This window comes from Tupaia chinensis, unplaced genomic scaffold (genome assembly GCF_000334495.1).
Source record: "Tupaia chinensis unplaced genomic scaffold, TupChi_1.0 Scaffold143646_2, whole genome shotgun sequence".
Taxonomy (NCBI): Eukaryota; Metazoa; Chordata; class Mammalia; order Scandentia; family Tupaiidae; genus Tupaia; species Tupaia belangeri.
Window position 1 is genome coordinate 35,612 of NW_006203495.1, and position 19,179 is coordinate 54,790.

Consider the following 19,179-nt stretch of genomic DNA (forward strand, 5'->3'; position numbering starts at 1 on the left):
GCTCCCAGAGCATCGAGTCGTCGGCCCCGGCGGTGAACGTGCCGGGCCCACGCCGCACCATCTCCAAGCTCCGCAACGAGACCTACCACGTCTTCTCCAGCCTGCTCCCGGGCACCACTTACCTGTTCTCGGTGCGCGCGCGCACGGGCAAGGGCTTTGGCCAGGCCGTGCTCACTGAGATCACCACCAACATCTCAGGTGAGCGCCCGACCACGGCCCCAGGGAGTGGCCCCGGGGTGCGCAGAGGCCCCGTGCCCAGAGAACGTGCCACTCACGGGCTGCAGCCGAGAGTCAGGGGTCAGGAGAGAGTGGTCAGTGGGGTCAGAGGGTCGAGGTCAGGGGCAGAGAGCTCAGGTCAGAGCAGGCAGGGAGGCTGAGGCCAGGAAGGGGAAGCCCAAGGTTAGAGGTCAGGGTACCAAGGCCTCCCCTGTCCAGGGGCCAGGCTCCAGGCTCGTGTCCCTGTCCCCCCAGCTCCCAGCTTTGACTATGCTGACATGCCGACGCCCCTGGGCGAGTCGGAGGACACAGTCACCGTGCTGCTGAGGCCGGCCCAGGGCCGCGGGGCGCCCATCAGGTGGGAGAGCCTGGGCGGAGGGTGGGCGGCCGGGGCGGCCTGGGAGGGGCCCCTGCTCTGGCCCAGAGCTTCAGCCGGGCCGGCTCCCTGACCCTCTTGGTCTGCCATGCCGGCTGAGTGCCTGGGGGAGGGCTGGGCCTGGGTAGGTGGAAGCCCGTGCCCACTCCCCCTGAGGTCGGGGCTCTGACGGTGGCTGTCATAAGGTCTGAATGGGGCCCTGCTGGAGTGGGGACTGTCAGGCCTTTCCAGGGGTCTTTTCGACACTTGGGGAGTGACTTTCTGGAGGCTTATTCCTTGGAGACACCAGGGGCTTTCTAGAAGCCAGGCAGCTGCCAGATAGCCTGTCTCAGGGGCCGAGAGCAGGTCTTCTCTGCTTCGTTCTTCCATAGCGACTGGGGCTGCTAGGGTGGAGCAGCCGCCATTGCTCGGGAGAGGGTTGGTGTGCACATGTGTGTGGGTGAGCCTGGCACATCCCTGTAGAGTTGCGCTGCGTGGAAGTGTGTGAGTGGAGAGCGTGTGCCCGCGTGTGCACACGTGAAGGTGTGTGTGCATGTGTGTGGGGAGCCTGGCATGTCCTTGTCTAGTTGCGCTGTGTGGTGTGAATGGAGAGCGTGTGCCCGCGTGTGTGGGCGTGTCCTTGTGTAGCTGTGCTGTGTGGTGTGAGTGGAGAGCATGTGCCTGCGTGTGCACGCGTGAAGGTGTGTGCACGTGTGTGCCCAGGTGCTAGGATGCAGTCTTGGTGTAAGGACGTGTGTGTGTGAAGCCTTTGCCCGGCGCAGCCCTGCGGCGGGCCCCATTGCCTGTTGTACACAGGACTGGCTCTGAGAGCCCGCGCAGTGTGCCCGCGGTCACGTGATGGCGGACCTGGGACCAGCCAGGTCTGTGGGCAAAGCCTGCCTCCCTAGAAGTCGCAGCTGCCCCGCCCCCTGCCCTGCCCTGTCCTCAAAGGTGCAGGCCGGGTGGGGTCGTGAGGGACCAGGTGGCCCTCCAGAAGGTGGGTGCCCTTAGCAGCTCAACCTCTGGTCACCCCTCCCCTGCCGTGTCGGGCCCTGAATCCCGCCCCAGTGGACCCCGAGCTCTAGGGCAGACCCAGGAAGGAGTCAGGGCATCTGCATTTCCCTGGTGCCCCAGTGCCCTTGCCCGCTGAACCTGGGCAGAGCTGGGACCCTTCTCTCTGCTTGTCTTCTCCAGAGACCCTGTGGGGGCCTTTGGGGACGATGACGCCTCAGCGGGCAGGACATGGGGGTGGGCAGGATGTGGTGGCCGGGAGCAGGGCGTCTGTGTGAGCCCCTCTGCATGGCAGAGAGCATTCCAGGCCAAGGTGCTAGAAGCCGGGCTGAGCGAGGGGCTAGGTGGTGACAGGCAGTGTGGTCTGGTGACCAACACTCGGCTGACCCCTGCAACTTGGAAGCCCAAGAGAAAGCGCTCGAAACCGAGGAGAGGCTGTCGCGTGAAGCGTCAGGCATGTGGCCAGGGCTGTGATGGGAGACACGCAAATGTGGGGCACCCACTTTAGCACAGCTTACGGCTGCAGCGCGCCTGGTTAAGTGAGAAAAGCCCAGCAGCGTGGCAGTCCCGGTGTGCGAGCAGAGTGGTCGGCCCGGGCACAGGGCTCCCACTGCTGACCGGTCGCCCTGGCTTACGTGGCCCTGGAAACGGCACACGGAGGGCCCTTGGTTTTCTGGTGACCGTCTCTCCTGCTGGGGCTTGTTCCAGGAAGGCCGGATCCCTCCTGCAGTGCAGGGCCCTCATCCGCTCCGTAGACGCTTTCTGAGTGACCAGTGACTGCACGGCCGGGCTGACCTGGACCCTGCGGCCACGGAGGGCCCGCTGGCTCCTGGAGAGGCGAGGGCCCGGCAGCCAGCTCTGTGGAGCGGCCTGGGTTCTCCGGGTCAGCGTGGGCTCTGCCGAGGCCGGGCTGCCCCCTGACTGCTCCGTTTTTCGGAGGAGGAAGCCAGGGTCCAGGGAGGTCCGTTTGGTGCCTTGCCTGGCTAGTAGGGGCACAGCCCTGCGGCGGCCCCTTCCAGAAGCCCATGCCCTTAGCCAGAGGCCCTCTGCCAGGCCCCCTGAGGTCACGCGCTGTCCCTGCCTGTGCAGTGTGTACCAGGTGATCGTGGAGGCAGAGCGGCGGGGGGCGTCGGGGCGGCGGGAGCCGTGAGGCCAGGGCTGCTTCCCAGTGCCGCTGACCTTCCAGGCCGCGGTGGCCCGTGGCCTGGAGTACTACGTGGGGGCCGAGCTGGCGGCCAGCAGTCTGCTCGAGGCCATGCCCTTCACCGTGGGTGACAACCAGACCTATGGCGGCTTCTGGAACCCACCACTCGAAGCCAGGAAGTCCTACCTCATCTACTTCCAGGCAGCGAGCCACCTGAAGGGGGTGAGGCACCAGCCGGGCGGAGGGTGGCTGGGGTGCAGATGGCAGGCTGGGGACTCCTTCCAGGGGCCCGGGGTGAGACTGGACTCCTGAGACCCGCCCTTCCCAGGCTTAGCACTGCCCTCCTGAGCCTCTCCCCCGGCCCCTTCGTCTCCAGGTCCTTCCAGCCCTTGTCCCCCGCCTCACCCTTGTCCAGCGCTGCAGGGCCCAGCGTTTCTCTTCCCCAGGAGGGCCCGTCTGGGTTGGGTTTTCACACCAGCGGGCCTAGGCCCCGCCTCCTCCCAAGCCCCGCCCTCTCCCGCTCCTTCCTCCTATTGGCCCTCTGACCTAGCCCTGCCCACCTGAGGCTCCACTCCATGCTGCTTCTGCTGCCTGCTTTCCCTCCCTCCCTCCCTCCCTCCCTTTCTTCTTTCTTTTTCCCATAGAGCACTTGTGCTGGCCACAGAGAGACAGTGAGAGGGAAGATGAGAAATCACCCTCCCGGGGATGGCCATGCCACGATCCCGTCTCCGTTCTTTTCCTGGAATCTTGGGCACACACGCGTGCACACACGCGCGCACACACATGCCCAGGATGATTTTCAAGCTGCTGAGTGCAGGATTTGAACTGCGGTCGGCCATGTGGGAGTCCAGGGCCTTAACCATCACACCTGTTGGCCCCTCTGAAGTCTTTTCTGAGGCGTCCCATGTATAGTCGCTGCCCCTCTAGGCCCTGACCCCGGTCCCCGCAGGCCTGCTGGTGGGGTGCCCTCACAGACAAAGCCCTCTTCAGGCCTGCCCTCAGCTGACAGGCTCCTGCTGGGGAGGGTGGGGGCTTCAGCAGCACTGAGCCCGACTGTGCCTGCAGGAGACCCGGCTGAACTGTGTGCGCATCGCCAGGAAGGGTAGGTGCCGGGGTCCCTCAGTCCTGGGAGGGTGGCGCAGGGAGGGTGGCTGTTGGGGGCCTGTGCCTTCTTGCCCCCACCCCCCCACCCACCCCAAGGCTTCTGCCCAGCTAGAGAGCAGAGCCCACCCTCCCAGCCCTCCCACAGTGGCACAGGGGCCTGGCAGAAGCCTGTGGAGGGAGAGCCATGAAGATGGGGTCTTGGGCGGCAGTGGGCGCCCCATTGTGGTGGAAAAGAGATGGGGGTGGCATGGACCCCCATCTAGGGCTTGTCCCTGTGCTAGGATGCCCAGCCTTACCCTCGGTTGTGATATTCTCCCCATACCCTCCCAGGAGGGCAGGAGGGTGCCCACTCCCGGGGGCTTCGAGCGGTGCGGCCGAAGGCTGGGCGGAAATGCAGGCCATAGTGGGCTGGCCTCGACAGAGCAGACTGGAAGTCGGGCTCGTGGCGAGGGCGAGGGCGAGGGCGAGGCATGGCCTCCGCACCTGGTTCGTCCGGGGCGCAGGCCTGCTGGGCCTGACCTTGGTCCCCTGCATCTCCCCAGCTGCCTGCAAGGAGGGCAAGCGGCCCCTGGAGGTGGCGCAGCGGTCGGAGGACATGGGGCTCATCCTGGGCATCTGTGCGGGAGGGCTCGCCGTCCTCACCCTCCTGATGGGCGCCATCATTGTCGTCATCCGCAAGGGCTAAGTGACGCCAGAGGCTGGCCCTGTGGCTGCCGCCCCTCAGGGGCCTGCCTGTGCAGCTGCCCGGTGGGTGGTGAGGGCCGCCGGCCCGGGACTGGGCTGAGCATTGGGAAGGTCGCAGCGCGGCAGACGGAGCCTCCCCAGTGGAGGTGAGCTGCCCGCGGAGCGCGCTCGGGCTGAGGTGTGCTGGCACTGCCCTGCAGGCCTGACCGTGGCTCTGCAGTGACTGAGCAGAGCCAGGGCTCAGCCCCTTCACGTCAGGTGTCCCATAGCTCTTCCCAGGCCCCACCTTCTCGGCCTCAGCTTGCCTTGACCCCTGTAACTGGGTCCCTGAGTCCTGGGCCCAGGACTGAGAAACCCCTCCCATGGTCCCAGGGCCCCGGGCCGCCTGGCGTCTATGAGGGAGGCGCTTCTTCCTGCAGTGGGCAGGGCAGCAGGGCTCCTGCCTCCAGCGTCCAGAGAGCCGGGACTGAGACCGGAGTCTCAGACGTTTGACCGGTGGGCCTCTTGTGAGACTGGTCCCCGTGTGAAGGCTGCCCCTGGTCCACCCTGGGCCTTCTCATCCAGTGGTCGTTGATCTTCTAGAGCGACAGAAGCTTTAGGGACACCAAGGGCTCCTCTGTGAGCCGACACGTGGAGTGGTGCGGCCTGCAGCTCTGGCTGGAGGTGGGGTGGCAGCTCTGAGACTGCTCTGCCAGCCCTGCCTGACCCCCACGGCCCACCAGGCGGCCCTGGCACCATGAGGTCCAAGTGCCCTTTTTTTTCCTTCAAGAGAGATTTTTGCTATAGGGTGCATGCGCTCGCTGGAGAGACAGCGAGAAATCACCCCTGGGGAGTTGGCCACACCACAGTCCCTTCTCCTCTCGGGATTTTGAGTATGCACACGTATTGGCCTGGTGCGAGTTTCAAGCCACCGGGTCTGGGACTTGAACCATGGTCAACTACGTGGGAATCCAGCAACGTCACCATTACACAATCTGCTGGTCCCATGAAGGAGTCGGGCTTTCAGGTGCTTCAGGTGGCTTTGAGGTCCTGGAAATTCACCCCCGTGGAGAGGACTGGCCGGGGGGGGGGGGGGGAACCTGCCCCTGCAGAGAGGGCATTGCTCCCGGGACGTGAATCAGCCTCGGGCCTAACCAGCGTCCTCCACTGGGCAGTCCCCACCCAGGCTATCCCAGAAGCCCTCGATCCCTGCCTCCTTTCGGCCTGTCCTCTGTGAAGTCTGCGTTCTCACTCCAGCCCTCGGCATTGCCCTCTGAGCCCATATGACCTTTGGGGACCCCTGTGCTCCCCTGGGCTCCCTGGCCCGCCTCGGGTGTGGCAGGACAGCTGACAGCGGTGGGCGTTCAGGTCAGCTCCGGTGTGAGGAGCACTGGTGGAAGAGGCGGCTGAGGGCAGACAGTCACCCTGCAGTGAGCCTGCTGTGGGGGGCTCGTGGGAAATAGCGAGGAGCCGCCTCTGGGATACTGCAGGTCCCTACCCTGCCCTCATGTGGTCAAGCTGGTGCAGGCCTTGGGAGGGGCACAGAGAGGCCCCGTGCCAGAGTCCTGGGCCGGGCGCAGGCCTGAGGTCCACCATGGACCCGGCCGCTGACCCCCAGAGGGTCCCAGGGCCACACCTGCCTGGGGAACGCCACGTGGAGGGCGCCCCTCAGGCCAGGCAGGTCCCTGGTTCCACTCCCAGAGGCCCCATCCCCGACTTTCTGCAGCCCTTTCGCCTGCGCTCTGCACTCAGTGGGTGTCATCCCTGCCTCCCCGGAGCTCCAGGGGGCCAGGGATGGAGGGAAGGCCGGGGTCCAGCCCAGTGGAGTTGGCCCTGAGCCCTTCTCCCCTCCCAGCAGGCCCGGGGACGCCAGAGAGCTGGGCACAGGCTTCCCTTAGCTTCGCTCACCAGTGTGGGGTGTCATCCAGTGGGGAGAGGTGCCCGCTGTCTCAGAGGAGGGTGGAGGGCGGGTTCCCCTCTCTGCTGTACAGTGGGGAGAGGTGCCTGCTGTCTCAGAGGAGGGTGGGCTCCTCTTTCTGCTGTCCAGCGGGGAGAGGTGCCCGCTGTCTCAGAGGTGGAGGGTGGGCTCCCTTCTCTGCTGTCCAGTGGGGAGAGGTGCCTGCTGTCTCAGAGGAGGGCGGGCTCCCCTCTCTGCTGTCCAGTGGGGAGAGGTGCCCGCTGTCTCAGAGGAGGGCGGAGGCGGGCTCCCCTCTCTGCTGTCCAGTGGGGAGAGGTGCCCGCTGTCTCCGAGGAGGGCGGAGGCGGGCTCCCCTTTCTGCTCACTCCCCTATTGACCGGCGGCCTCACGACGTGCTTGGCACAGTAGGCCCGGGGTCCAGCGTGGGGCAGGGTGAGCACTCTGCCCTGTACCGGCTGGCCTGGAGCTGGGCGGAGCGCCGTGGGGGACACGAAAGACCCGTGGGCAGAGTGTGGCTGGCAGCTGAGCGGTCGGGGCAGCCTTCTGAGCCCGTGACATTTCAGCCGAGACCAGCGCAGTGCCATTTCTTCGTAGTCCCCTCTCCCCATTGAGGCCTCAGCCATGGCCCCAGGGCCTGACCTTCCCCTCTCCTGGGATGAGCGAGAAGTGCTGTGTGACCTGGAGCCCATTCCCTGCCCTCTCTGGGCCGCAGTGTCCCGTGTTCCTCTCTCTCTCCCTCGGTCTGTAGGGTCTCCTTCTGGAAGACCACACTGGTCCCTGTTGACGGGGCTGTGGGGGGTGAATGGAGGACCTTGGAGTGTCCCCCAGGCTGAGTAGGCCACGTCCCTTCCCTGCACAGTGGCAGGCCGCCTGGTGTGGCTGTCCTGGGGAGTGCACCTGCACAGGCCTTGCGCGGGGCACAGAGAGGCCCTAGGCCAGGCTCTTGGGTCAGGTGCAGGCCTGAGGCCTACTCAGGACGCTGCCGCTGCTCCTCAGAGTCCCAGGGCCACCCCTGCCCCTGTGACTGAGCTTCCCCACTGTGAACTCAGACCTGCTCTGAGGGGCTGAGGGACTGTGGGGCTTCACAGCGGCACCCTCTCGTAGCTGTGCCTCCGGTGTACACGAGGGGTTGCCTAGATGTCTTTAGTGAGCCCGCCTCAGGGGGAGCCCTCGTGCCCTCATCCCGCCTGTCCCTGTCTCCCCTCCTGGGCAGAGATGTGTCCTGGGGCTGTCCTTGGGGGTAGGGGGACCTGCAGGGACTGAGGTGGGGCGTCTGCCCTGGGGAAGCAGTTACCTGTGAGTGCGGGTGTGTCAACATGTGTTTGAATATGGTGTGTGTGTGTGTGTGTGTGCACATGCGTCCATGTCTCTCCGTGTGAGTGTGTCTATGGGGGTGCTGTTTGTGTGACTGGGTCTGTGTTTGTGTTTCTTTCTGTGTGTGTGTGTGTGTGTGTACGCATGTCTGCACATGTAGGAAAGCTCAGCCTCCCCCCGGCCTGCTCCCCACCCTCTCACTCTAGCGGCAGGCTCGGGGAAGATTTTGGAAGGGCCTGGAAGGGTCTCGGGTCTGGGCTCTTACCCCTGAGCCTGGCCAGCCCCTCCCCAGCACAGGGAGCGCCGCCTAGCCGGCCTCGCTGGGAGGGCCCCGGTCACCCCGTGCCGTTCTCTCTCCACACGCTGCCAGGAGAGATCACTACGCCTACTCCTGCTACCCGTAAGTAGCCTGTGGCCACGCTGTGGCTCATCTCTGGTGGCCTGGTGCATCGGCTGCTGTGTGGCTGCCCCTGTGTGGGTCCCTCCTGGCTCCTGCATCTCCCTCGTGCTCTGGCCTGGTCAGAGTCACCCGGTCTGAGCTGACCCTGCTGGATCCCCGGGAGTCACAGGGCCTCCTGAACCTCAGGGTCTCTCCACCGGGGGCAGCCCCTGGCTCAGGACTGACCTCAGGCCAGAGCCACGTCCAGGAGGTCCTCCCCGGGCCTGCACCGGGGCACCTGGCCGTGTGCACGCATGTGGACGTGTGTGCACAGGGCGTGGGGGTGGCCCCTGTGCGCAGACGGCTCTCGGGTCCCCACGAGCCCCTCTCCAGCCCCAGGGCCTGGCGCTCCCCCGGCCGTGTCCCGGGCTGAGCGGGTCTCACGGACTCCTCCAGGCAGCCCTGCAAGCTCAGAGCTATGGCACCCCCACTTACTGAGCAGACTGGGGCTCAGCGCGGTCAGGGGACAGGTGGGGGGGTCGCAGAAAGTGACAGAGCAGGGGTGACGACCCGGCCCGCCCACCCTGCTCCATGCTCAGTCCTGTCTCTTACTCTGCAAACCTTCCAGAACATTCCTCAGATGCCTGAGCTTGCTTTCCTTCCCAGGCCCAGACAGCTGGCCTGCCCAGGGGACGGCGGGTCTCTCACCCCCTCCTCCCGGGACCTGCGCCCCACACAGCTGTTTCCAGCAGCCGGGACTCCCGACCCCGCTGAGCCTGTCGCTGGTGCAGGACAGCTGGCCAGGTGGCTCCCCGTCCCTGTCACTCAGGTGACCCTTGAGCCCAAGCGCAGGACTATCGGGTATCTGTGAACCCCACCTGTTACCCGCACACTGAGAGCAGTGGGTGCCTGCAGGGGAGGCGTGTCCATGTGGTGACCAGGCCCCCAGGGCTCGCCGTTCAGCCAGCTGGGCCGGCCATCTGTCGTGGCCGTCTGTCGTGGCCATCTGTCTGTGTCCCGGTGTGCTGCTGTCCATCCCTCTGTCTGTTATCCTCCCCCTCTGCGCTGCCCCCTTCTCTGTGTTCTCCCTCTAGGGGGCGAGGTCATGGCCCGGGCCTTCCCTCCCAGTCCCCGCAGGCACCTACCTGGTGGAGGGCTGGCGGGAGGCTCAGACCTGCTGGCCGTCCCTTCCCAGCTGAGAAGGCTGTGCCCACCTCGGTGCCCGGCAGCAGGACCCAGCACAGACAAGGCTGTCGTCTTAGCTAGGAAGGACCCCCTGGTCCTGGTGGGCAAGTCCAGGGGGTGTCCTGTCCTCTGCGCCCCAGGCAGCTGAGGGGACAGGCGTGCCCATCTGGGAAGATCCTGTCCTTGGCCTCTGGTCCCCGTGGGTGACAGGTGTCCCTGAGTCCTCGTAACTTGGAGGTGCCTTGTCGGGTCTGACCTGCGTCCTGCCGCTCGAGCCCGAGCAGGTGGACAGCTCTCCACTCTCGGGCCCTCCCTGTGGCTGGACCTCAGGCTCAGCCTCCACACTCATCCTGGTCCTTTGCGGTTTCTTGGCCCTCAATCATGGAGCTGCATCCCCCCACCCCCGGTTCCCCCAAGTTTCTCCAGAGTCACAAACTCCATCCTCGGCTGTAAAGCTGGGCCAGGAGGGAGGGGGCTCTCACTTTCTCCCCAGGGTGGACTGGCGGGAGTGGGGGGATCTGGGCCCTTTGCAGGGCTATGGGGTCCATGACGGGCCCAGCCTGGCTCTGGCCAGAAGCCGAGGTTGGAGTTCGTTCTGGCTCCTGGCTCCGGAAAGCCCTGAGCCTTGCTGAGCACTGGGTCCCGAGGAGTGTAGTCCCCACTGCAGGGGCTGAGATCCCAGGGCAGGGAGAAGGAGAGGCGGGAGGGGAGGGCAGAGCCAGCCGCTTTCCACCCACCCAGCCCTGGGGACAGCTCAGGACGACCTGGAGAATAAACAGGTTCCAGCCCAAGGCAGGTCCCAGCCCAAGGCCACCCCTGCTCTGTCCCTTGCTCTCAGGAGAGTCCCCAGGCAGGGCCCTGCCAGCTTCCAGCCCTTTTTGGGGAGGAGCAGCTCATGGGGTCTGGTGTGCCAAGGATGGAGGCAGAGCCCCCCCAACCCCTGGCACCCCGAGATGCTTCCAGGACAGCGCCTGCTCCCGGCTTCAGGACCCCGGCTGCTGGGCCTCCACAGCCACCTCGGGTGCCACCCAGCCCCGCTCAGCGCCGTGTCCCCGTCACCCCATCTGCTGAAAGCCGGCGAACATGACCAAGGCCACCGCCAACTACCGCCAGGAGAAGACGCACATGATGGGTGCGGCGGACCGGAGCTTCACGGACCAGAGCACCCTGCAGGAGGATGAGCGGCTGGGCCTGTCCTTCATGGACGCCCACGGCTACAGCCCCCGGGGTGAGCCTTCCCGCCCTCCCTGCCCCACGCTCTGGGCCCGCCCCACAGATGGGCCTGGGACACCAGCTCCCGGCAGGAGCACCTCCCGAGCTCCTGTGGGTCGAGCTCTGGCACAGGGAGGCAGGCACGGGGTCCTGGAGGCGTGCACCCCAAACTCTGCAGCGTAAGAGGACCTGAGATCCAGCCAGGCAGGTGTGGGGAAGGTGTGGGTGCTGGCGTGAGCGGGCAGTGCCTGGCCCGCGAGTCAGGACACTGGCCATGCTCCCGGCTGCGGCTCCCCCAGACATGAACGTCCCCGAGGCTCATCCAAGTTCCCGTGCCTGTGTTGGGTAGCGCCTTGTCCCCAAACAGCGCGTCGTGCAGTCTTGCTCATCTTCATGCTTTAGAGAGATCGAACCGCCCTCTGCCCCCACCCACCTGACGTTTGGCCGGGCTCGTTGATCTCCGAGTGGTTTCCGTTGTGTGACCGCGTCGCTGGTCACCGCTCCGTCCCTGTCTCGGGCGGACTCCTGCAGTTTCTAGCTTTCTTGCAGTTGGAAATGAGGCTGTGGGAATGCCCTTCTGTGGGTCTCGGGGGTATCTGCAGGGAGGTTCCCGAGGAGGGGTTCCTGGGTTGCAGAGCTGGTGTGCGTGTTACCTGTGTTTTTGTTTGCTTTGGGGTGCACGTGTTTGCCAAGAGACACAGAGACACAGTGAGAAGTCACCCCCCGAGGATGGCCATGCCACAGTCCCTTCTCCACTCTCTCCTTGGGTGTTCGTGCACACGTGCCAGGCGGGATTCCCAAGCTGCTGGTCCCAGGACTCGAGCCATGCTGTCAGCCATGTGGGATCCAGCCACCTTCTCCTCCATGTCACTTGCTGTATGAGACAGGGCCAAGGTGTTCCTGAAGTGGCTTGCAGGGTTTCTTCCCTCCTGGTGAGGTGTAGGCATCCTGTTGTCCTGCGTTGGGTGCAAGTTTGGAAACCCTTCTACTCCGCCAAGTGCTTTCTAGAACAGACGGTTCTCTGTGGCTCTAGCGGCTTTTCTCCGGTCACTGACGGCTGAAGAGTTTTGCAAGTCATGACTGGCCACTTGGGTCTCTCTGTGAGATGCCTGCTTTTAACGGGCTTCCTACTGAGTTTCCTTTGCTTTCTTAGTGGTTTTTAGGAGTTTATGTGTTTAGGAGAATAATCATTTGTCACTTATGGATTGCAAATATGTTCCCCCAACCCGTGGCTCCTCTCTCTGGATTACCTATAGTGTCTTTGGATAGCCAGTAGGTTTCTCAGACACGAATGGTCAAACCCGTGGCTCCTCTCTCTGGATTACCTATAGTGTCTTTGGATGGCCAGTAGGTTTCTCAGACACGAGTGGTCAAACCCGTGGCTCCTCTCTCTGGATTACCTATAGTGTCTTTGGATGGCCAGTAGGTTTCTCAGACATGAGTGGTCAAACCCGTGACTCCTCTCTCTGGATTACCTATAGTGTCTTTGGATGGCCAGTAGGTTTCTCAGACACGAGTGGTCAAATCTATCAGTCCTTTTCTTTGTGATTTTCACTCTTTCTATTTTCTCAAAGAATTTCTTCTTCATACAATATTTTTTACTCTTGTCTAAAACTTATAATTGTACTGATTTTACATTTAAAGCGTATTTTCTTCACGGTTGAGAACATGTGTGCGTGCACCTGACAGAGAGACACAGAGACACGGAGAGGGCCGAGGGGGACACCTGCACAGGGTCCGGCTGAGGCCCCGCCCCCAGGCGTGCAGGGCTCTGGGCTGCGGGGCCTGCTGTGTTTTCAGGCGTCCCGGAGCTCGGGACCTGGTCAGCCCTGAGGCCTCAGCAGCACAGGTCCGCACGTTACCCACGCCCGAGGCCTGAAGTTTCCCTTGCTTTAAGTAATGATTTCCGGTTTGCACGTGCTCATGTGATCATGCACCTGCGACAGGCCTTTGCGGGCTCTGGCGTGGCCTGGGCGAGTGCAGGGGAGACACGTGTCCGTCCTCACTGAGCGCTGCCCCGTGTGGAGCACGTGTGTTGACCGCCGTCCTGTTAGTCGCTGGGGTGTGAGTTAGACTGCCCTGTCTCACTCCACTCTCCGACAGTGCCCACAGCTCTCCCATTCACGTGCAGGCTTTCTGTGTCCATGAAACCTTTCTCCTGGAATCCGCCACTGCTTTCTCTGTTTCTTTTTTAAATTTGCTGGAGGGCACATGTGCTCACCCGACAGAGAGAGAGAAGGGGTGGGGTGGGAGAGTGAGCGCACCCCAAGGGGGGATGGTTGCTCCGCAATCCCTGCTCCATTCTCCTCTTGGGATTTTTGGCCTGCCTGTACACGCACCCGGGTGTGTTTCAAGCCACTGAGTCCGGGTCTCAGACCACATGGTCAGCCATGTGGGACCCAGCTGCCTTACCCCCGTGGCCCGCTGCGCACTGCCCCTACCTCCGTGCTGTTGCGTCCTCAGTCTCTGCCAGCGGGACAGGTCTGTGTGGCCAGGGTCGGAGGTGCTTGTCTCCCCAGCCTGCGGTCTCCCTTGGTGTCGCGCCTTCCGCTCTGTGTGGGAGTGCAGTCCTCTGCACATGGGGGCCGTGGTCCCCTACCCGCTCCTCGGTCGCGGCGCTCAGGAGATGCTGTGAGTTCGCTGTCGTGGGCAGAACATGGACGGGCGAGTGTCTCCGAGGGCGCGACTTCCGCCCTCTGGCTGTATACCCCACGGTGGGGCTGCTGACCCATGCTGGTGGTTCTATTTCTGGGTCTTGGAGACACCTCCCCCGTACCCCTCGGTGGCTGTGCTGACTACACGCCCACCGGGTACAGGCCCCCCATCCCGGACCCCTCGGTGGCTGTGCTGACGTACACGCCCACTGGGCACAGGCCCCCCATCCCGGCCCTCCTTGGTGGCTGTGCTGACTACACGCTCACTGGGGTACAGCCCCCCATCCCGGCCCTCCTCGGTGGCTGTGCTGATGTACACGCCCACCGGGTACAGGCCCCCCTTTGTGGGCACTTGCTCTTCATTTCTGGCCAGTGCGTTTGACCGGGGTTAGGTGGCCCCACACTGTGACTTCGATTTATATTTCCCTTCCAGTACGGGAGTTTGGACTGTCCTTCACCAATTCTGGCCACCCACTCGTCCTCCTTTGGGAGCTGCCAGTCCGGGTCGCTCGCCTCTCTGTGAGTGGCTCGTCAGTGTTGGGGTGATTCCTATCTGGATCTCACGGAAGCTTGCCGTGCCCCGTTACGTGGTCAGTGTTAGACGCTGTCCCGTGTGCTCCGTGTCCGGAGTGGAACGTCCTGGCCACTGGTTATGTATCGCTTGACGCCGGTGCCTGGCTCGTTTCCGTCTCGGTGACCTGCCGCTGGTGAGTGGGCTGTCGAAATGCCCACGCCCGATGTGTCTGTCCCTTTCGTAAGGTCTCATGGCCTTGGTCGTCTATATTTGGCTGCCCGACGTGGGGAGCATCGGTACATACAGGGCTACAGCTCCTTGCCGAGGTGGTCCTTTTTGGACGATGCGATCAGCTCGTTGTCCCTTTACGCAGGTTTTCCCCTGCCGGCCGCTCTCCACTGTTAGGACGGCTGCGTCAGCGGTGCGTGGTCTCCGTCACAGGAAACGAGGCCCACCTTGCACTCTGAATCTGTGTGTGTCTGCCAGTGAGCTTTGTTTTGCGAGCAGCATTTGAAGGGCTGCAGCTTTTTTGAAGCCATTTAGCCGATCCGATGTTCTACCTGGAGAGGGGCTGGGTTTCCTCAAACCGAAGGTTTGGTGCCCGCGGGGGCTCCGCTGGGGGGCCGCTGAGCGAAGGTACCAGCTGAAAACGTATACGACCGCAGGCTTGGGTGGGTCGCGCCTGGGAGGGTGCAGGTGTGGGCTAAGAAGTGTGGCTTGGTGGCTGGTGGGTCACTTAGCCATCGTGTGCAAATGCTGGAGCTGGCGGGACCTGGCTGCCCCAATGCCTGGTCCTCTGCACAGCCCTGCACTCTTGCGGGTGATTCAGTGAGGCAGGAACAGCAGGGCTGCTGCTCGGCGTGGGCTGGCATGCTGCACGTCTGCGATGCTGCTAGGAACTGCTCGTGCCTGCTCCAGCCGGGGTTGGAGGTGGGGCTGGGGCTGCTGTGTGTGCTGGCTGAGCCAGGGCCAGCCTGGGCCCTGCGGGAAGTGTGCACGCCTGGAGTTCAGGCCGTGCGGTTGTCCTGTGGGTGCTGGCTGCGTGTGTCCCCCCACCAGCGTCACCTGTGCGCCTTCGCAGCTGGGGGCAGGGCTGGAGCTGCTGTGTGTCTGCCCGCCCGGGCACGTGGCTGCACGTGCTGGCACAGACTGGGCAGGTTGCTGGACAGAGGGACAGACTGTGGCTCAGTGGGAGCTGCTGTCCCCAGCCCGAGGGACTGACCAGGTCCCTGGGGGTGGTCAGTGGGTGGGACAGCAGCTTGTCTGTGCCTCCCCAAGCCCCCACTCGAGCTGCCAGGACTGGGATTTGATCCCGTGATCGGCCCAGAGGAAACCTGTGGTGGGCTTCTCGGAAGGCTGCCCCGGAGGAAGTACCTGGGCAGGGAGATGCTTCTGGTGTCCAGGAGAGGGGCACGAGGGGGGCTGGTGGTCCTGCATGTCCGCTGTGGGAAGGCACTAACTTGGCCTATGATGGCCGAGTCCCTGGGGCTTGGGGGTGGGTGGGGCTTCAGCATCCTCTCTGGGAGCAGCTGGTCTTGCGGCCCCTCAGGGCGAAGTGCACACTCTGTTCCCCCTCCATGCTCTCCTGCAACCGGGCCACACCAGGGTTCCAGGGGAGGCTGGGGTCTGGGGAGGCGACTGTGGAGGTCAGCCACCTCTGGTCCTGGGGAGGCTGGGGTCTGGGAGGCGACCGTGGAGGTCGGCCACCTCTGGTCCTGGGGAGGCTGGGGTCTGGGAGGCGACCGTGGAGGTCGGCCACCTCTGGTCCTGGGGAGGCTGGGGTCTGTGATGGTGACCATGGAGGTCAGCCACCTCTGGTCCTGTGGAGGCTAGGGTCTGGGATGGCGACCGTGGAGGTCAGCCACCTCTGGTCCTGGGGAGGCTGGTGTCTGGGGAGGTGACCGTGGAGGTCGGCCACCTCTGGTCCTGGGGAGGTTGGGGTCTGGGATGGCGACCGTGGAGGTCGGCCACCTCTGGTCCTGGGGAGGCTGGGGTCTGGGGAGGTGACCGTGGAGGTCGGCCACCTCTGGTTCCTTCCTGAGCTTGGACACGGGCCTGTTTTTCTGCTTCCTGTTAAGAGATTGCCTGGCCTCCCTGCAGCCCTGCCTGCCTCCCAGTCTCGTCTCCTCTGCCCCAGACAAGCCTCTGTCCACCTTCTGGACTTCCCTAGCAGAGTGCTCAGACGGGTGTCCCCAGACGGCCCCCTTGCCCCTCCAGCTCTGGAACTTGGTGTTTGCATTTCACGCGCGAGCCTTCAAGCACGTGGAGCTGACTTCCATGTGTGGTGTGAGTCAGGGACTTCTGTCTCCATGGTGACAGCCACTGGCTAACAGCGTCTCTGTCCCCGTGCCCACCGCTCCGCAGTGTTCCCGTGCCTCTGTCCTGCAGGCGTGGGGGGTTTCTGGCTCCTTTCTCGTCAGTGAGTTCCGTGTTCCTGCGCCAGTGCCATGCCATCCGACGGCTGTAGCTGCGTCTTCCTGCGGACATGGCGGGCCTTGCCAGCCTGCTCTCCATCAAGGGGGTCTTGGCCGTCCCTGTCCCCACGCTCTTTCTCATAGCTGCAGAATCACCTTTTCAGGCTCCTTGAGAACTTGTTTAGATGGATTTGTATTGAATTTGAAGATCCGCTTGGGGAGCACTGACACCTTACGGAGGTTTCCACTTGAGCACATGGTCTCTCTCGCCCCGTTTATGGAGGTCTTGAAGATCTTTAAATAGTTTTCTCCATAAAATCTGGCCCATCTAGGGACCAGCAGATGGTGTAATGGTTACGTTGCCGGACTTCCACATAGTTGATCATGGTTCGAGTCCTGGACCCCGGCGACTTAAAATCCCGAGAGGAGAACGGAGAAGGGATTGTGGCATGCCCACCTGCCCCGGGAGGGTGATTTTTTTTGCTTTCGGTCTGTCTCTCTGGTGAGCACATGTGCCCAAAGCAAAAGAAATCTCTCTTTAAAAGAAAACCTGGCCCATCTTTTCTTTGCCGTCCCCAGGTTACCATTTTAAAAACAGGTTCTTGCTGTGTTGCGGTCCTCCTGCCTTGGCCTCCTGGGGCTGCAGGTGTGCACCTGGTGCCTGCTTCTGGGTGAGCTAGGACTCGAACCTGGCACCCGTGTGGCCTCAGCTGTGGGGCTGTGGTTGTGAGCACTGCCGTGGCTGGGTCACCTGGTTCCTTACGTCGTATTTCAGCTGCCAACGGTCCACTTGAAAAGTGCTGCGTTTGTCTCTCGAGAGACATTGCGTGTCTGCTGGTCTTTCAGTCATACCGTTTGGTAAGCTCGTCTTCACTCTGCTTTGTCGTTTGGGTTTTCCGAGTACAGCCCAAGGGCCTGGGGAAAGCAGCAGTTGGGTTTCTCGCCCCCTCCTCAGTTTTCTGCATCTCCCTGCACAGAGCTGGCGGCACCTGCAGTGCTGTAGAAGAGGGGCCCGATGGCGCATGGGGAGGGTGCGGCCTCTGTGGGTCGGCCCTCAGGGAGGGTTCCCAGTTCGAGTCCAGACCCCTCAGCCCCGCCCACACCTCCTTTCGTACCAGCAACAGGGTGGGCGGGGCCGGGGAGACTCAGGTTGGGGTGCCGCCTCTCGGTCTCTGCCTCCCTTTCTCTGCCTCTCTTGCTTATGGGAGAAGTAAACTTCAAAAGGAAAAAAAAAAGAGGTGGCTCTAGCAGGAGTCCTTTTTCCAGACTTGGAAAGCAATGCCGCCTAACACCGAGACCCTGAGCACACGCTCGCTGCGGGCCTTGGTACCTTCGTATTTTTATGTTACTGAAGCTTCCTTCGGCTTCTAGCTTGCTAGGAAGGGCCCTGAACTAGCAGGTGCTGCCTCCCGCGGTCGCTGGCCGGGCTTGTCCCCTCTGGACTGACCGAGGTGGCTGTCATGCTCCGTGGCCAGTGTCTCGGTCTCCTGTCTCCCGCTTGGTCATGCCTCAGGCTGGAGCACACGCGTGTTGGGTCCGGGCTCTCGCTGGGACATGAGCTCGGTCTCCGCAGTGGGGCTGGCCTTTCCTCGTCCTCCGCCCGTCTGGTTCCTGCTCTCGGGGTTCAGGCAGTCTTCCATACTGCATTGGGCCTTCTCCTATGTCCTTACTGCGGAAAATCAGGACTTACTGTTTGAAGGGTGGGTGGACTTGTCAAACAATCTTTTTCTGCTGTTTTACTTTGTTTAAAGGAGCGCAGTGGAGCCCTCATGGTGGTCCTGGTGGAACTGGGGAACCTGAGGCCAGGCACTGGTGGGTCCCCTCCAGGATGTCGTCTTGCTGAGACCTGGAGGCCGGGCGAGTTCACCAGGCTGAACGAGGGGGCGGGAGGCACAGGGGGCAGCGTGAAGGCTCAGGGAGTGGAGCCCGCCATCCCTAGCAGCACAGCCTCGGGCAGCGAAGGCTGGCAGAGGGTGTCGGCCTCGAACAGCCGCTCCCAGCCTCGCTCAGGGCAGCAGGAACAGAGAGCAGAGGGTGTCCCAAGGTGGCTGTTGCCGAGGGCTGTGCTCTGCGGACAGGCTGGGAGGGCAGGACCTGGGGGAGGGACAGCGGGCCGGGCTGGGCCACCGTGGACCTCCAGCTGCTGCCAGTGGCAGTGGTGAGGCTGTGGGGCCGCACAGGCGGGTGATGGAAGCACTTACCCAGAGGGGGCTGTGTCGGGGCCACTGGTCTGCAGCTCCTGTGACTTGCGGGTCTCCCAGTGGGGGCTGCTGGGTGCTGCCCACATTCCGGACTGTCCCTGGAAAGGGGGCTCCATGGTGGAGTGAGGCGTCCGGTCACAGTGCCCGGTGCACGCGTGTCCGGAAATCCTTACCCACTGTCTGGTTGCAGGAGACCAGCGCAGTGGGGTCGCCGAGGCCAGCAGCCTCCTGGGGGGCTCGCCGCGACGTCCGTGTGGCCGGAAGGGTTCCCCGTACCACACGGGGCAGCTGCACCCTGCGGTGCGCGTGGCCGACCTCCTGCAGCACATCAGCCAGATGAAGACAGCGGAGGGTTACGGCTTCCAGCAGGAGGAGGAGGGGGGCAGCCCGCCCGCCTCTGCCCGCCTCCCTGCCCTCCACGCGGCCTCAGCCTCGGCCATTTCCCGCTCACTCCCCGACCTGAAACCTGACCTGGCCGGAAGTGCTGACCTTGACCCGGCCCCAGCCTGCCCTTGGCCCTGACTCATCCCAAGCTCGGTCTGAACTCGGACTCCGTCTTCAACCCCCAGCCTGGACTTGGACACCGGCCTTGCCCTAGTTGTGCTCTGACCCTCACCCTAACCTGACCCGTGTTCTAAAACGCCTCGGCCTCCTCCCTGTCCCCACCCCTCATAGCCCTTGGCTTTGGACTGGGCCCTCGTTGATGAAGGGGTGCACAGTGACCTTATCTCAGGCCCTGAATCCTGCCCTGGGCTGGCCTTTCTGTCCTGCTCCCCCACCTGCTGCAGGGAGGGCCCCCCACTGAGCACCGCTTTCCTCCCCTCCGCAGAGCTTCTTTGAAGGCTGGGACCCCCCAAAGAGGAAAGACACGCTCGAGGGCTGGCAGGTGCCCCCG

At 63.6% G+C, this 19,179-nt stretch overlaps 1 protein-coding gene across 1 annotated transcript in view; it reads left to right on the plus strand.

The window, feature by feature from the left end:
* The window catches only part of PTPRU (protein tyrosine phosphatase receptor type U), a 70,301-nt gene that overhangs the window by 26,862 nt on the left and 24,260 nt on the right, over positions 1-19,179 (plus strand). Inside the window, 8 exon segments of the mRNA XM_027766734.1 lie at positions 9-198; positions 472-574; positions 2,672-2,948; positions 3,792-3,828; positions 4,373-4,515; positions 10,364-10,517; positions 18,475-18,660; positions 19,112-19,178. Of these exon segments, the coding sequence (XP_027622535.1) occupies positions 9-198; positions 472-574; positions 2,672-2,948; positions 3,792-3,828; positions 4,373-4,515; positions 10,364-10,517; positions 18,475-18,660; positions 19,112-19,178 (1,157 nt within the window).